General features: G+C 46.7%; 1 protein-coding gene across 1 annotated transcript in view; it reads right to left on the bottom strand.

Moving 5' to 3' along the window:
- LOC130384905 (hemicentin-2-like) overlaps window positions 1–7,672 on the bottom strand; it is a 59,991-nt gene extending 52,319 nt beyond the window's left edge. The window contains exons 1-3 of the mRNA XM_056593303.1: window positions 7,227–7,672; window positions 7,016–7,113; window positions 6,540–6,693 (exon numbers count right to left, since the gene is read on the bottom strand). Of these exons, the coding sequence (XP_056449278.1) occupies window positions 6,540–6,693; window positions 7,016–7,113; window positions 7,227–7,411 (437 nt within the window). The 5' untranslated portion in view covers window positions 7,412–7,672. The remainder of the gene's footprint in view (window positions 1–6,539; window positions 6,694–7,015; window positions 7,114–7,226) is intronic.
- Between the last annotated feature and the right edge of the window lie 10,839 nt (window positions 7,673–18,511).

Here is an 18,511-nt window from a genome sequence, read left to right as displayed (position 1 = left end):
TTTAAATATAATTAATCTCCTGTGTAGGGTATGTATTCAATTTTTTTCCAATGGGGCTGCATCCACGTCACTTGACTGTCATGGTTGCTATGGTGGTTGCTTTCGACCACCCCCTCTAATCCTTACATGGCTCTAAAAACCACGCGGCAAAGGAGCTGCCGTCAATTGTGTTGTTTTTGTCGTAAACTACGGTCCGATGGTTAAAAAATAGACCGATATTCCAAGGTATCCTTAAAAGGCACGTTGGATTGTTTTTATTTTCTGCAGTTTAGACTTCTTCTATCACCTATTTTTGAAAGCAAAACACCAAGCTAATTGATTGAAAGAGGCAGGGTTATTTGAAACAATGAATTAAATATGTGTGGGAGGTCAGTCCTCCTTCTGAGTTTGCTTCCTATTAAAGATGGGAACGAGTAGTAAATTCCAAACTCGAGTGATCGCAGGAATTCCTCGAGGATCAATCGAGTACTCGTTAAATCAAATCTATTTTTAGAATGCAACGCATCTGCAGCAGGAATAGGCCTGATGATGAACGGCAATATTACCAACCAAACATGTAATGCTTATTCTCCATCAAAACAGTCAGAGTTATCAGAGTATTCATTATTTATTTTTGCAAACGTTCAAAACACATTTTCCTTACAAAAATAAATTTGCGTCTCACAATTTAAATCACGTCGAACCAAGGCCTGTAACAGTTTAAAAAAAACGAAACAAGTAGCCTAACCATTGCAAATAAATGCTTAAAGCTGCAAATAAAACGGCAGCAAATGGACTATGGAAATACTCAGCGTTGTGATCTTCTCTACACGCCCGGGATACAGCTGCGTCTTGCGGCGGTGAAAATAGCCGACACACTTTCACTTTCACCGTTGCTGCGGGTCTGCTTTCCCAAACTCACCGTTGTGTTTCACGAGCATATGTTGCCGTATAGTACTTTCTGGTAGCTCGAATTCGCTTGGTATTTTTTACATTTCACCTTATTAAGTATTTAAATTCTTCGCTGCGGTTTGCTTTAACCGCCATCTCTTAACTTTTTGAATTCTGGCGTGCCTGCACACGGCACGGAACGCGCCATGGAAATGGATGCATTTAATTTTCTTTGTGCCCACGTCATGCGTTAGTGGCGCCGACAGAAAATTGATACATTTGCTTGTTTCAGGCAAACTCGAGTTTGCCTGTCCACCAACCGAGTTCATTTGTAACGAGGAGTACTCGAGTAATCGATTCCTCACGCCCATCCCTACTTCCTATTCATGTCTAGTGTACACCCCTACTCTCCACAAGCACCCCCCCCCCCCCCTCCCCATATGGATTTGGAGAATTGTTGCCACGTCCCAGTGGTGGTGGTATCATATATATGAAAGAGGGCATTCAATTATACTACAATGATCAATTAGAAGGCCAAAGCCCTAAAGGAAGTGATGCAATAGGTGACTGGGGTCTCTTATATATCAAAGGGGGTCTCAAAGGACGCATACGCATCAACCTGTGGCTCCAGCCCTACAGGAAATGACTCAGCAAGTGCTCCATCTCGTTGCACCTCACCCAGCGGCTCGCTTGGAAAATTTTGGTCTGAAGTTCTTCCCAGACCTACACCCTAGCCATCCAACATGCATATATCTGAGATTCAGGCCTCTCTTTAATAATGCCAAAAAGTTATGAGAGAAACACACATTAACTTTTTGTTATCTCATAAGCGGCATGGTGCCGGCTCCTATTGACCTTTTGACCCCACAATTCAAAGACGTGGCCACAGGCCAGCTGCGTCTGCACACCTTAAGCCAAAAATGTACACCTCCATCCAACAAAAAATGGGGACTAGAAACTAACCTCTGTCTTAAGTACATTTACTCTACTGTTGGAGGTCAGGACCCTTTTCTGTCCTTTTCGAGATAGCTAGGGATGCTAAAATGTTGACACACATTTCCCGGGGTCCCGAGAATGACATATCCGAGATTTGGAGTTCTAGCCCTTAGAGACAAAAGGTTTTCCCAAATGGACTGTTATTTGGACAAAGCCCCTCAGAAGTGTTGCCTGCAAGACCTAGTTGTTCCGAATGAGGTGGAAAAACAGTTTTTGAGTTAGGAAGGTCCTACCGCCCTGAAATTTGAATACCTTATTCTAGGGCCTAACTGGGACCCCCGCACCGAAACTTGGCCCGGTCGGACCCCGAGGGAAGGGGGGGCCTGCCCTCGGGGTCCAACCGGGCCAAGTTTCGGTGCGGGGGTCCCAGTTAGGCCCTAGCAGTCCTGCCCTCGGGGTCCGACCGGGCCAAGTTTCGGTGCGGGGGTCCCGCCATCGCTAAGAGCAAGCAAAGGTTGGTCAGCAAAGTCACAACTTTTCTCTGTTTTGGGACCTCAGTGGTGGAACGAGCTCCTTGCCGATGTCAGGATCGCAGAGTCGCTCACCAGCTTCCTCAAAAGACTCAAAACTCACCTGTTCAGAGTTCACCTCTACTCTGCATAGCCACCCTCTTCCGGCCACCATTGTATGTTGTACGTCCTGGCACTTCATGTACACACTTCAGGGTATCTGCAGGTTTCAGCAAGTCAAATTTAAGACCTTTTTAATACCACCTTGAATGAAATTTAAGACCTTAAACCCGCGATGGTGGGGGGGATCCCGCTGTATTACAACCAAAGCATAGCATGTGTGTCACTCAATGGGACTCATTCAAGTTTACTATCTGTCTGTTTATTGAACATAAAGTGATACTCCAGGGCTCCAGACTAACTTTTTCCTTGGGTGCACTGGTGCGCCTAATTTTTTAATTTGGGTGCACCAGCACGTATTTATGGTGCACCCAAGTTGTGAGTTGTTGAGAGGGGGGGGCCACGGGCCCCCGGGCAGCTGCACCGGTTGCACCGTCGATATTTACTCCACTGATTAATAATATTTTCACCATTAAATAAATGCCTTCAGTAAGACCTGGGGGGTATACCACGAACCTCGTTGAACATACCGAGGCTTTCTTGGGAAAACCTGGCTCGACAGAGCCGCAACTCGCAATCATAGTTAAATGGTACCACGACGCTCACTTTAGATTCAATTAGTTGAACCAGGTTTTCCGCTTTAGGTTCAATGCGCGTTCACATAAAAGGGGCGTTTCTCGCGTCATTTGACTCACCCTTATGCAAAATAAATCGCGCAAGAGCGGTGTATTTCATCCAAGGCGAGCAATGTATTATTATGAACTCCTACGAGGAATTCAAACTTCAAATCACAGCCAAGGGGAACACGGTTGCCCATAATATGGCTAGGGTGGCGTGCTGGCAAAAATAGCCGACCGTGTTAATTCGTAAGTGAAAAGATTCTGCATATTGTCTAAAAAATATTATGTATCATCATCCCTTTTACCCCCATATATGTGGGGCCCCATAAATTGCGAGTTCAAGTACCGAATTGCACTTGATCTCCGACCCAATATCGGACGTGCACGTCAAGTTGCTTGCTTTTAGTGGCGTGGTTCAACGTCTCAAACATCAAAACAAAATCAGCCTTGTTGACGCTGCAGATTAGCTCGTTTCGGATGAAAGGCGCTAGTCCGAAGCGAGTTATATACGCCGTTTTGTCCTTTCCAGCAGTAAAGGTGCTCGCGATTTGAGAGTCGGGGAACATCAAACCGAAGAGATCTCCTATCCCCTCATTCGAGTTGTAGGACTGGTGCTTGACCACTGTGTTTAGAATCCACAACACCTCCGCTTTCAGTGTTGGTGTCGCACCAAATGCTACCCTCAGGTCAGTGCTAGCAGCGCGGACCGTCTGCGGCTGTGGCGCCGGGGCAGAGATGCAAAACGTAGAAATGGCTGGGGTCTGTGTGTGGCTCCTGGCAGAGGTTTTATGTTTTTGGCTCCGCATATGGCTGACGACAGCCTTAATCCCCATGGTGCCGAGCTTGAATGTAGGCTACTTTTGCACGGAAGCATCTGGCCAACCTCGGAAACTGACGTTGAACTTGCATTTACCCATTGTTGCAGACTAGCTAGCAAGCGCGCAGACATCCGTTTATATATGCAGCTAGCAAGAAAGTAGCCTCTCGTACATCTCCTTCCCGAAAAGTCCCGCGAGAAAAATAAAAAATTAAATAGCCCTGCCCCGACAAATTTAAGACCTACGAGTTATAAATTTAAGACCAGCATATGACATTTTTGACGAATTTAAGACTTTTTAAGGCCTTAAATTTTTAAAAATGAATTTAAGACTTTTTAAGACTTTTAAGACCTCCGCGGACACCCTGCACTTATTGTACGCACAAATTTATAGTACTTAATTGTGTAGCATTTAGAGTAGCTGATATCACTGCTGTACACAGGGAATGGGTTAGCCTAGCGATTGTTAGTACTTGCACATGGTTCTATGATAATCTTTACTGTACTGACAGCGATATATTGTTTCACTGCTTGGGACAAATGTAGCCTACTTATTGTAAGTCGCTTTGGATAAAAGCGTCTGCTAAATGCCCTAAATGTAAATGTAAATGTAAAATATTGGAGGCTTCTCAGCCAAATTGTTGGAATATTGGTAGAGAGAGAAGCGCGTCAGCAGGGGGGGAGGGGCCTGTTCCGGGCCCTGTCCCGTTGTCATTCATAACACCTCAGAGGGTACTGGGTTGACCGGTGATCACTCAGACAGATATCCCTCTGTGGTCAATGACGTCAGTCTATTTCTCAGTTCACTTAAATAATAAGCATAAGTATAAAGTTTATGAGAATATAAGGTAAATATAGTTACAATGGAGCCAAATGTTGAACACTGTATTGATATTACCTGGCCTTCCTTTGTCAACAGATAAACCTGTCAACCTGTCAACCTGCATTCCGATGAACCTCCGACGCCATATTTTGGCTTGTGAGTGAAAATGATTAGCCAGCTGATCAACTGCAACTATCACAGCTGATTGCGCACCTGTAATCTAAACATAAAGGCTTGCTGGAGTCGCGTAACCATGACGACAGCTGTTTATCAAAATAATTTCAGTGTGGAACGTCGATGCAAAACATTCCATAAACAATATGAAATCGATAGTGTGGACGGAGATCGTTTTCATTGCAAATGTGTGTTTTTATGTTTACCCGGGCAAGTGTGGACAGGGCCTTAGAAGTTAAGTTAACTTATCCATACCTCGGTTAAAATCAGATATGCCACAGACAAATAAAGTTGACAAATGCATGTTTTACGGTTTAAATTAATATTGCTTTTACAGGGCTCATCTCTTTAATACATATGATAAGTCATGCCAATTTAAGATCAGGTTAATAAACATGGTGATGAAATGATTTTAAGTAAGGAGACCCCACTTCATATAACTGTGATGTGTTATATGTTACTTCATGGAACTATAATGTTTAATATGTAGCTACGTAATGCTTGAATTACTGCATAGAATGTATTCTGGGCACCATGGGCGGGAAGATAAATGTTAATGTAGAACGGGAAGGGCCCGTAGGTTAGAGCATTGTGATTGGTCAAGGAAGTCACCGATTTCGGGGCTACCTCACAGAGCCCGAGCCGCATGGGCCAGTTCTTTGCAAACCAACTCAGGTTATGTTGTGACTCTGTGAAGTTACAATAAAAGTCTTGATCATTAAACCCTATCCCTTCTCAACCAGTCGTATCTTGAGTATTAGACCATGGGTTTTAACCACGACAATTACACGAATACGCACCTAAACGCAACCTGATTATTAACTATGACGTTATGTGGTAGGCCTATAAAAGGAACCTCTCAACTATCTCTCGCACACACAAACCTCAAAAGAACACACTGAAAGTGTGTTGATTTGTTCAACGTTTGAATAATTGACTAAGTCTGAAGTAGTTTTGTCAGAATGGGCGGACGGCTCCGCCATCCCCCCATTCACTTCCATTGTAAAAAACAATATTTAAAAGTAGAATATCTTAAAAAGTTTAAAATATAAATAAATCGGAAAAGAGGCGCACGATTCCAAGCTTATCTGAATATTAAAAAATCTAGGTGATTAATTGAGGAAGGAGATAGGTCCCAAAGTTTGGAGAGAATAATAAAGGATAAAGAATAAAACCAAAGAAGAACATTAGTTTGTATCTTTGTAGTTTGTATCAAGAAAGAAAGACCCATCATCACTGCCGGTGGCCTGCTGCCGTTGGACATGGCTAAAACCTGCTTTGCACATGCCTTCCCGCATCAGAGTCGGACGGGTATCCCACAAGTGATGCTCTTATTCCCGCCTGCTCTCCTTGCTTGACGTGATCTAGTATCTAGGATCGATTTCAATTTCATGCATTGAATTTTGTAGCTGAATTTTGCATGTTGAATTTGGGGACGTTTAAAATATTTGAGTTGAAATGTATACATTGAATTTTGCATCTGAATTGTGCATATTGCTTTTAACGTTGAAGATTTGATTTTGAATTTATGAAGATTGAAAAATAAAGTTTTATTTATCAGCAGCTGTGTGGGGCAGTTACTGTTTTAGATTCAACATTTTGTTGTTATATTTCCATGGCACTCATAAAATGAACGTTAAATTGTCCTGTGAGAGGAACTGCACACATACCCCATGGTGACTTTTCCCCCGGTCTGCGTGGACGGACCTCTCTTGTACCACCTGATGGAGGGAGGAGGGAGACCCCCCACATCGCACTGCAGCCGCAGAGACCCCCCCGGGGGCAATGTCATCCACTGAGGCCGCAAACTCACCGTAGGGGGCGCTGCGGAGAGGAACACAGACTGTTGATCCACCCATTAGATAGGTTAGACTGTGATCTCATTGTCTTCACTTCAAAGTAAAAGTCAATGTAATGCATTAAAGCAGTTCTGTAATACTCTCTTCCTCTCTCACCCTCTATTCCCCTCTCTCTCCCTTCCTCTTCCTCTCCCCTCTATCTCTCTCCCTCTATGTCCGTCTCCCCTTTCCCACAAACTCGCTCTCTCTTTCTCTCTATGAAGCATTTACATTTGAACGAATGACTTCAGGCTATGACTTATTACCTCTATGTACTCTATGTGGTTTGTATGTTGACGATGGCATACCCAGAACTGTGAGGGTTACTCTTTTCGATGTGACAGATCGGTTGAGCTGCTGATTGGAGGCCCTGCAGAAGTACGTCCCGGCATCGTCCTTCAGCACTCTAGGAGAGCAAATAACAAGAACAACAATTTAAATAGACTCTGGAGTGTAGTACACAGGGGTACACACACTCTACACCCATTCAGTGGGCACCCCCCCTAGATCCAACCAGACCTGTGGAGGAGAAGATCTCCAGCAGGGGATGTGGTGAGGGGGGCCTGGGGCCCTAGGGGCCTGCCTTCCTTCACCCAGGACACTCGGGCGGGGGGGCGGCTCCTGGGAGCCCGGCAGACCAGAGTAACGTTATCCCCTTCCTTCACTGTCTTGTTTCTGGGCTGCTGGACAAACCTCCAGTCCATTCCTGGAAGGAAGATAGAACATTTTTTGATTGTCAACTGTACCCCCTGGTACTGTTGAGGTGGAGTGGACAGATCTTAGGGGAAGATTGGATCAGAAAACATTTTGACACTGCCAAATATGCCCGTCTTATGCACGCCTTTTTCCAGGCATGGTCCGCATGTTTACACTAACCAAGGTAATATACCGTATTGGCTACTTTACACATATTGGCTATTTCATTGTGATGTAAATGCTATTAGGCGGCTCCCCGGTTCCAGGGGAGGGACTTTGGTAGAGATGTTGCTGCCGTTTTTACACTGTCAAACAGCAGCGTGCGATGCCCTTTCATTTCGGTGGGGCAGAAACTACTGGCGTATGACCACACCCACAATTGATATATATTTTTAACATGTATATTTTGAGCTACATTAAAACCTGTTAACTGAACTAATTGTGAGTAAGAATTAAAAATAAACTAATAGCCTAATGTTACTGCACGCTTTTGAAGTGCCATCCGCAAGACTCGTCATATGATGTCCCTTATAGGGAAGTTATTTCTCCAATATTTTATTTTAACAACAGGCTTAGCGAGTGCATTGCAAATACATGAAAAGTCATCAATCAAGCAAACCTTCGATTTGGAACTTGGCCCGACGATGTGTGCATATCTCTCAATAACAACACTTTTGAAATCAGATATTTCTCAATAACAACTGTTTAAATCAGGTATGAAATCAGGTATACAATTTTAATACCTGCTGAAATAAATAAATAAATAGTCTTCAATGCCAAAATATACAGGCGGAGTATTTCGATTTTAAATAACAACAGTCCTAGGATATGACCATGGGGCAGACTACTTTACGACCATATGGGCGTCTTATAGCGCGGATTGCAATTCTTATTGCAGCCTGCAGGGTTATGCGAGAAACGAAAGTAACTTACGTATTGTAACTCTAGATTCTATGAGTATCGGGGCAGCCTTTTAAGGCTATCGCTATTGGGTTATCCCTAGGGGTGAGCCGTAGCACTGAAAAATGTGTAATCCCCGCCCGCCAACAGTGTGGGCCTCAATCACGTCCGCGGGCCTCATTTACATCCGCAGTTCGTAAATGAAACAACAGATATACGCGGGCGCCGGCGAACGTTCAGCTCCCAATAAACAGCTTTTCTGCAGCTATTTAAAGGACAATGAGGCCGACACTTAAAAGGCTGCGCCTATACTCATAGAATCTAGAGTTACAATACGTAACTATCGTTCTATGTCGTATAGGCATCGCCTTTTAAGGCTATCGCTATTGGGTTAAAGGGCGAAGCACGATATAGTCTATGCCTCATTGGTCCTGATCAGTACAAGAAGAAACACAGCTACATACGAGCTAGTATCATGCGTCAGACGTAGCATAACATACGTCATGCGTCTAACGGCACGTCATCAACGAGCAGTTCTAAGGTGTCTGATAAGACAAAAGAGCTCTCAGCATGAAGATTTGACTTCACCTCATATTGTTTAATATGTGAGGGGAATAGTCACGCACAATCACACTCACTCTGACAAAGCACCTAGAACTGAGTGTGTCATAGAGCAGGGGTTCTCAAACTATATGGGGCCGGGGACCCCCCCATAGGGCAGAATTTATTTCAAGGACCCCCTCATAACCGCAACACAAATGTAATCATATAGGCTCACGTCTATTTTTTCTGTTAGATGCTTTTGAACTCTTTTATGCTTCAATCATTCAGTGCTAATACCACAATAGTGTTAAATAAGCATTTTATTGTATTTTGGCATAAATTATAATATTTTTTTTATAAATGTGTGTATAAAAATTTCGCCCACATACACACAAATAGTTGGGCCATTTGGTAATTCATCACAGCAAATAACAATGAATGAAATTGACAACGGTCAGTGCAAAAAACATTGATGTAACAGACAATATATATATTGAACAAATAAAAATGAACTGCAACAATAGTGCAAAGGCTTTTTGATAAGTAAAGTGATTAAAGACAATGAAAATGTACTGATGCAGTAACAGGTACAGAGAGAATCAAACTTTTTAACTTTGAGAGAGAGAGAGAGAGAGAGAGAGAGAGAGAGAGAGAGAGAGAGAGAGAGAGAGAGAGAGAGAGAGAGAGAGAAAGGAAATACAATTAACTGTAGAAACACAGTGAAACATAATGTAACAAGTGCAACATCAACTCTTTGATTAATCAAATCAAGTAGTGTTAACAGACAATACAAAAGCACTGATATAAGGTGACAATAATGCATACTCTTAAACAGAAAGAGAGATCAATAGGCACCCCATATTAAGATTAATGTGTCACTAATGAGATGGGTGTGCCTGTCTCTCACTACATAGTTTGTCCAGTCTTGGCGTGATGGACGATAAACAGACTCTAAGATCACTCTCTACATGGAGACGAGCTCTGTACTTTGTCTTCATTGCAGTCAAAGTTGAGAACGATGACTCGCATAAGTAGGTAGTAGGAAATGGTAGCAATACCTGCATGGCCTGTGCTGTGAGCTCAGGATACTCACGTGAGAGGGAGGGCCAAAAGTCTACATGGCTCACCTGCTGGAATCGGGCCTTCAGAGTCCGATCACAAGATAAGTCCACCAACTCATCCTCTGCTTTGCTAGTGAGGCCGCTACATGTTACTCCTGGCGCAAAGGGATCTCGCACCCAGTCCCAAGCATCAGTATTCACGTCCGCGAAGTACGATTTGAAGTGCTTGCTGAGTGCAGTGAGGTGAGAGGTGGCTACCTCTTTCACTGCAGCAACTGACAGGTTGTTTGCGTGAAGATAATCCGTGAGTTGCGGGAACATGTCGGTCACTCCATCTTGGAGTCTTCTTCTCCATAGCTCAGTTTTCCTCATAAAAGCAGTTATTCTGTCGCTAACGTCAAGGATGGATGAATAGCGTCCCTGGATGGAGAGGTTGAGGCTATTGAGAATGTTCAATACATCGACAAGATATGCCAATTTGGCAACATACTCAGGGTCGGAAAAAAACTCTGCGAGGTCGGGCTTTTCATTCCGCTGAAACTCTGACATCTCGCTGCGTAGCTCGAATACCCGCTGAAGCACCTTCCCACGAGAGAGCCACCTTACTTCAGAATGGTAAAGCAGTGTGTCATGGCCCGCATCCATCTCCCGACAAAGTTGGCCAAACAAACGTGACTGCAATGCCCTCGACTTAACAAAATTAACTGCAGTTACAGCTGTACTCGACACAAAGTGCAGATCTGGTTCCATACCTTTGGAGGCGAGCGCTTGCCGGTGCAGCATACAGTGCACAGATTTCACTTTGGGATTTACTGCCTTTATCCGAGCGACAACGCCGCTCTTTCGGCCCGTCATTGCTGCAGCTCCATCAGTGCAAACAGCCACACATTTTTCCCAACTCATCTCATGGAACTCAAAAAACTCGTTCAGGATCTTGAATACCTCCTCGCCGGTTGTCCTGCCAGGGACCTCTTTGCAGAACAAGAAGTCCTCCAGAATGGCTCCATCCCACAGGTAGCGAACAAGAGTGATCAGCTGTGCTGCGCTAGCCACTTCAGTTGATTCGTCTAACTGTATGGAAATTTGCACCTCACTGCAACGAAGTCTCTCCAGAAGCTGCGATAAGATATCACCCGACAGGTCATCGATCCTCCGCTTCACGGTGTCATCGGAGAGGGGTATGCTTTTTAATTTATTTGCTGCCTCTGTCCCGAGCATTATCTCACACATACCCACTGCTGCTGGGAGGATCAGCTCTTGTGCGTTGGTATGAGGCTTCTTGCATTTTGCTATCTGCTGAGCCACTAAAAATGAAGCCTTCTGTGCCCTCTCAGACGTTGTGGCCAAATTAGTGAGTTTTGATCGTCTTCACTTTTCCTCACACAACGCATATCGGCTTCCCACAACTGTTCTCAATAAATCCAAAGGCAATGTTGTTTTCATCGTACCTCCTCACTTTTCCGCTTTGTTTAGGATTATCAGTATTAGGCCTTTTTAAATATTTATCCATCGTGGATTCTCCTCAGTAGTCAACTTAAAAGTTTTCAGACTCGAGCATGCGTTGACAGGTTGACGCAATGTTAACAGAGTTACTATTGGCCGAAATTTAAAGCAGGGGGAGGGCTGAACATAATGCGCCTGTTTAATTGGCTTTTATTTAGTTATTTAGGTGCGAGATGTGAAGGTAAAGCCTGAGGGAGTTTGACGTAATGTAAAAGCCGAGTGTTCATTGGTTTAACGTTACGCCGACGGGAGTAATGACGACAGGCCCAGCATTTTTTCCATAAATACCGGTATGTTTATGTTGTAACAACAAGCTCTTCACGGACCCCCTGGCAACGCGCCGCGGACCCCCGGGGGTCCAGGGACCCCACTAGAACCTAATAAAAGAGCATGGGGAAGCCCAGGAGGATGCTGGGCAGATATCCTCCATAGGCATCCCTCTTTGCAGAGCGACAGAGGACGACATTCCTCTGGTCGAGTGAGCTCTGATAGTCTCAACCCCGGGGCGGAGCGCTGGTGCCCGGGTTGAGGCGGAGGGGGAGACGTGTCTCCAGATCTTCTCTCCTTCCTCGGACGCAGCCTGCATCTCGTCCACCATAGACGACAGGCGGGGCCCGAACAGCCCATCCGGGCTGATGGGACACTCCAACAACTGCCGCCTCATCGGCTCAGGGATGCCTGGGGTCTGCTGCAACCACGGGTTCCTCTGGATGAGGTGCTGCTATGCCGCCGTCGATTCCATCGACAGCGTCTCACAATGCTGACACAGGCAGAGCGGCGAGAGCGCCAAGAGAGCATGCTCATGCCCCAGGCAGCCCTCGCACACTTCATGGCCGTCATGAAGCAAGATGTAACCCGTGTTACATGACTTGCAGATGCTGACCGTCCTGGAGTCCATGTTCGTATCCATTCAGTTGGCTAGGAACATGAAGAAAATGGGAGCCGAACGTCCGCCGGCGCCTGCGTGTATCTGCGAACTGCGGACGTAAATGAGGCCCGCGGACGTGATTGAGACCCAAGCTGTTGGTGGGCGGGGATTACAAATTTTTCAGTGCTACGGCTCACGCCTAGGGAGAACCGAATAGCGATAGCCTTAAAGGCGAAGCCTATACGACCTAGAACATACGGAGGATCGCGGTCGTTGAGCTCCGCTGCCCCAGATTGCATGACACGTTAAACTCAACTAGAATCGCCACCATCAATTTGATATCAACAGACCAAAAATAGTCGGAAAGCCTACAGAAACTATAGATAGTTAATGTGACAATTTTTTTTGGGAGCATGCTTTTGCAGGGAATTCGCTGCCCAACCTGCCATTTGGACGGCACGCGCCTGCTGTCAAATATGCCCATCTTATGCACGCCTTTTTCCTGGCCTGGTCCGCACGTTTACACTGCTCAAGGTAAATTGCCAGCTTGAGCCCCACACACATTGACGGTTTCATTTGATGTAAATGCGATAAGACCATTGACCTATAAAGAAATGGTCAGCGTATTAAAACATGGCGCCCATTCATTCCTATGAAAACTGCTCATTGGTACAGGGCAACATCAAGTATAGACTTTCTTCCACAAAATGGGAGCCTAGCCACGCCCTAGGGCATGACGCACAGTGTACGTTCCATGACGTTCCGGATGTAGAAATATTCATTTTAAGCGAGAGGTCTGAGCGAGCGTAGCATTGTTTGCCGACCATGGAAGTATAACTTACTACCACCCCCGATGATCCTCTATACATGATGTTTAAATTACACAGGCCCAGACGGAGGGCTTGATGGCGAGCGCCTGGTGGCCAGGTTTGCCACGGAGCCCGGTAGTTTGTTCGGGCACAGCCCGAACAAACTGCACCCCCCCCTCTGCACCCCCCCCTCTCTTCATCCCATGGGCCCACCACCTGTGGGAAGACCCGTTGGGGTCTGGTGCGCTGAATTGAGTCCTGTATGGGGCTCCAGTAGGGGACTCCGTAGTTCTGCTGGGAGACTTCAACGCCCACGTGGGCAACGATGGAGACACCTGGAGAGGCGTGGTGGGGAGGAACGGCCTCCCTGATCTAAACCCGAGCGGTCGATTGTTATTGGACTGCTAGTCATGGATTATCCATAACGAACACCATGTTCGAACATAAGGGTGCTCATAAGTGTACCTGGTACCAGAGTACCCTAGGCCGAAGATCGATGATCGATTTCGTGATCCTGTCATCTGATCTGAGGCCGCATGTTTTGGACACTCGGGTTAAGATTCAAGATTCAAGATGCTTTATTTATCCCTAGGGAAATTACTGTGCAACAGTTACAATACAAAGGTGGGAAAGTAACACAGGGTTAGAGTCAAAATAGATCAAATAGATGGAAATAAAATAAGTACAAACTAAATAAGTGAAAAGGAGCGATTGGATAAAAGTGGTATTAGTAGTAAAAGGTAAATTAACTAAAGTGATTAATTGAAAATTGGGTAAAAGTAAATAAATATATAAATAAATAAATTGGGTAAAAATAAATAAATAATGAAGTGACATTGGTCTCAGGGCATAGTGTCTCCACGGTCCCTTCTGCAGCCGGAGGTAGATGCATTAAACAGTCTGATGGCCACAGGAAGAAAATACTTCCTCTGGCGTTCTGTGTTACACCGGGGGAGGATGAGTCTGTTGCTGAAGGTGCTTCTGCTCGAGGTCAGCACCTGGTGGAGAGGGTGAGCATTGTTGACCAGGATATTGTGTAGTATACACAGCATCCTCCTCTCAGATACCACCACCAAAGAGTCCAGCTGGACCCCCAGGATGGAGCCAGCCTTCCTGATGATCCTACTGATCTTCCTGGCATCTGCTGCCCTCAGCCTGCTGCCCCAGCACACAACTGCAAAAAAGATGGCACTGGCTATCATCGACTGGTAGAACATCCTCAGCATGATACATACATTGAATGACCGGAGCTTCCTCAAGAAATAGAGTCGACTCTGGCCCTTCTTAAAAACAGCCTTGTGTTCTTGGCCCAGTCCAGTTTGTTATCCAGGAATACTCCAAGGTATTTGTAATCCTGGATGACATCCACACCGTTGATGGAGATGGGTGTAGGGGTAGATTTCCTCCTGCGGAAATCCACCACCAGCTCCTTAGTCTTGGTGGGGTTGATAAGCAAATGGTTAGTTGCACACCACTCGATAAAGGAGTCCACAACGCTCCTGTACTCCTCCTCCTTCCCCTCACTAACACAGCCAACAATTGCAGAGTCGTCCGCAAACTTCTGCAGGTGGCAGGACTCAGAGAGGAACTGAAAGTCTGAGGTATACAGGGAGAACAGAAAGGGGGAAAGAACAGTTCCCTGAGGAGCCCCAGTGCTGCTGACCACAGTATCAGACACACCGTCCTGCAGTCCGACATACTGCGGTCGACCTGTCAAATAGTCCGTAATCCAGGAAACCAGGGGAGGGTCCACCTGCATCGCCGTCAGCTTACTCCCCAGCAGAGCAGGCCGGATGTTGTTGAACACACTGGAGAAGTCCAAGAACAGGATTCTCACAGTGCTTCCCGGACTGTCCAGGTGGGCGCAGGCACGGTGGAGCAGGTAGATGATGGCGTCCTCCACACCTAGTCTCGGCTGGTAAGCAAACTGAAGAGGGTCCAATGATGAGCTAGCCAAGGGCCGAAGAAGTGACAGGACCAGCCTCTCCAGGGACTTCATCAGGTGAGACGTCAGTGCCACCGGTCTGTAGTCGTTGAGGATGCTGGGACGCGCCTTCTTCGGTACAGGTACCAGGCAGGATGTCTTCCACAGTACAGGGACCAGAGAGGGGCGGAACTGTCAACCGACCACCATCTGGTGGTTAGTTGGATCAGGGTATGGGGGAAATTTCCGGATGGACCTGGTAAGCCCAAACGAGTAGTGCGGGTGAATTGGGAACGTCTGGAGGAGGCCCCCGTCCTAGGTATCTTCAACTCACACCTCCGGCAGAGTTTTTCTTGCATTCCTGTGGAGGTTGGGGGCATTGAGCCGGAGTGGGCGGTGTTCAAAGCCTCCATTGCTGAAGCTGCGGCGGCTAGCTGTGGCCTCAGGGTCTTAGGCACCTCAAGGGGCGGTAACCCTCGGACACCGTGGTGGACACCGGTGGTCAGGGAAGCCGTCCGATTGAAGAAGGAGGCCTTCCGGGATATGATATCCTGGAGGACTCCTGACTCGGTTCCAGCGTACCGACAGGCTCGAAGGGCTGCAGCTGCTGCCGTGTCGGAGGCTAAGCAGCGGGTGTGGGAGAAGTTCGGAGGAGAAGGACTTTCAGTCAGCACCAAAGTGTTTCTGGAAGACTATCCGGCACCTCAGGAGGGGGAAACAGGGAACCATCCAAGCTGTGTACAGTAAGGATGGGACTCTGTTGACCTCAACTGAGGAGGTCGTCGGACGTTGGAAGGAACACTTTGAGGAACTCCTGAATCCGAATAACACGCCCTCTATGTTGGAGGCAGAGCTCGAGGTTGATGGTGTTTCGTCGTCAATTTCCCTGGTGGAGGTCACTGAGGTAGTCAAACATCTCCGCAGTGGCAAAGCCACAGGGATTGATGAGATCCAGCCAGAAATGCTAATGGCTCTGGGTGTTGAGGGGTTGGTTGACATGCCTATTCAACATTGCGTGGGAGTCGGGTACAGTGCCAAAGGAGTGGCAAACCGGGGTGGTGGTTCCCCTGTTCAAAAAGGGGGACCAGAGAGTGTGTGCCAATTTCCGGGGTATCACACTTCTCAGCCTCCCTGGTAAAGTCTACTCCAAGGTGCTGGAAAGGAGGGTTCGGCCGATCGTCGAACCTCAGATTGAAGAGGAACATTGCGGTTTTCGCCCCGGACATGGAACTACGGACCAGCTATTCACTCTCGCAAGGATCCTGGAGGGGACCTGGGAGTATGCCCATCCGGTCTACATGTGTATTGTAGGCGTATGACCGGGTCCCCCGGGAGAAACTGTGGGAGGTGCTGCGGGAGTATGGGGTAAGGGGGTCTCTCCTCGGGGCCATCCGATCTCTGTACTCCCAAAGCGAGAGCTGTGTTCGCGTCCTCGGCAGCCAGTCAGTTTCGTTCTCAGTGGGTGCTGGTCTCCGCCAGGGCTGCGCCTTGTCACCAATCCTGATTATGATATACATGGACAGGATATCGAGGCGGAGTCGTGGTGGGGAGGGGTTGCAGTTCAGTGGTCTGGGGATCTCGTCACTGCTTTTTGCAGATGATGTGGTCCTCATTGGATCATCGGCCTGTGACCTTCAGCACTCACTGGATCGGCTGGCGGCCGAGTGTGAAGCGGCTGGGATGAGGATCAGCACCGCTAAATCTGAGGCCATGACTCTTAGCAGGAAACCGGTGGATTGTTTACTCCGGGTAGGAAATGAGTCCTTAGCCCAAGTGAAGGAGTTCAAGTACCTCGGGGTCTTGTTCTCGAGTGAGGGTACGATGGAGCGTGAGATTGGCCGGAGAATCGGAGCAGTGGGAGCGGTATTGCGTTCGCTTTACCGCACCGTTGTTACGAAAAGAGAGCTGAGCCGCAAGTCAAAGCTCTCGGTCTACCGGTCGATCTTCGTTCCTATCCTCACCTATGGTCATGAGGGTTGGGTGATGACCGAAAGGACGAGATTGCGGGTACAAGCGGCCGAGATGAGATTTCTCAGAAGGGTGGCTGGCGTTCCTTTAGGGATAGGGTGAGAAGCTCAGCCATCCGTGAGGAACTCGGATTAGAGCTACTGCTCCTTTACTTAGAAAGGAGTCAGCTGAGGTGGTTCGGGCATCTGGTAAGTGGGGAGGAGACCTCGGGGAAGAGCCAGGACTAGGTGGAGAGATTATATCTCAACACTGGCCTGGGAACGCCTCGGGATCCCCCCGTCAGAGCTGGTCAATGTGGCCCGGGAAAGGGAAGTCTGGGGCCCCCTGCTTGAGCTGCTCCCCCCGCGACCCGACCCCGGATAAGCGGATGAAGGTGAGATGAGATGATGAGTTCAATGTTATTGCTTAAGAAACTGATTCCTTTTGTTTACTTTTGTTTTTGTTTACTATTCACGAAAAATGCAATCAACAATTTATGTAAAAACAAATGGTTACAACCAGCAACAAAGTTGGAGTAGCCAATGACAAAATGAATTGTAATACACCAACATTGTTGTCATACATACCTAAACAAGCAAATTAAAATTAAATCCAAGACAACTGAAATGTTTATATTCGACTATTAACAATAATATAAATATTACGTAGGTCTCCCATAATCATTCAGGTGATCAATACGCCGTGCCTGTTACAGCCATTTGGGCTACCACCCTGGGTAGCGCAAATGGCATGGCACCCACCAGAGGTTAGTAGAGGTGATTGTGAGGCTGGGGATGAGCAAACAGTTTTTGACCATGATACCCTAATGCACCCGTTCTTTGGCTTTGGATCTTTTAAAAAAATGTATCAATAAATGTTGAATCACAATGATGGCAAGCAGAGGAACGTGAGAGTTATTGAATGCACGTGTCCGACAGCTGAGTCTACAAATCCCTCGGCGACTTTAAATGATAAAAAGTCACCACAGTGCCTAAAAACCATCAACGTCCTTCATGTTAATTAAAAGGAAAAACCTCCGACCCGAGAAGTTAACAGAGCCGTGCACTGAGCTCACAAAACTTGTTTCAATACGACTCCTTTCAGCTGCCCACCCCTCCTTCTCCAGAAATTTTTCATTTTATTAGTACATGGTCTAAAGATAATTATTAGCCTTTGATTGATATCCAGAAAATGTTTGCGGAGACACATTTCTGTTCCCCGCTTGTATTAGAGTGAACGGGTGTAACGTGGGATGGTGCTGGTTAAGCTTATCGTCGTTTAGCTATAGCTCTGATTAGCATCAAGTCATGGCAGGCAACAGGTGGTATTATGGTGTGATCCAGATGCCTCGGACACCAGCCTTCCGAGTTGGAAGTGGGGAAATCTCCCAGCGTTCTTGCGGCATTTCACGGAGGCACGCCTCCTTTTTGTCTTCATCTCTCGGGATTCTGAGAGTAGACAGAGAGTTTATTGGGGGTCAAGCATTGTTTTTGTACGTTTTCCTATTATTAATATCTTTCCATGGGAGTCTGAGGCAGCCCATAGCACGCCAT

Source organism: Gadus chalcogrammus, chromosome 6 (assembly GCF_026213295.1).
Source record: "Gadus chalcogrammus isolate NIFS_2021 chromosome 6, NIFS_Gcha_1.0, whole genome shotgun sequence".
Classification (NCBI taxonomy): Eukaryota; Metazoa; Chordata; class Actinopteri; order Gadiformes; family Gadidae; genus Gadus; species Gadus chalcogrammus.
Note: the sequence above shows the minus strand (reverse complement) of the source record. Positions and strands in the feature narration are given on the sequence as shown.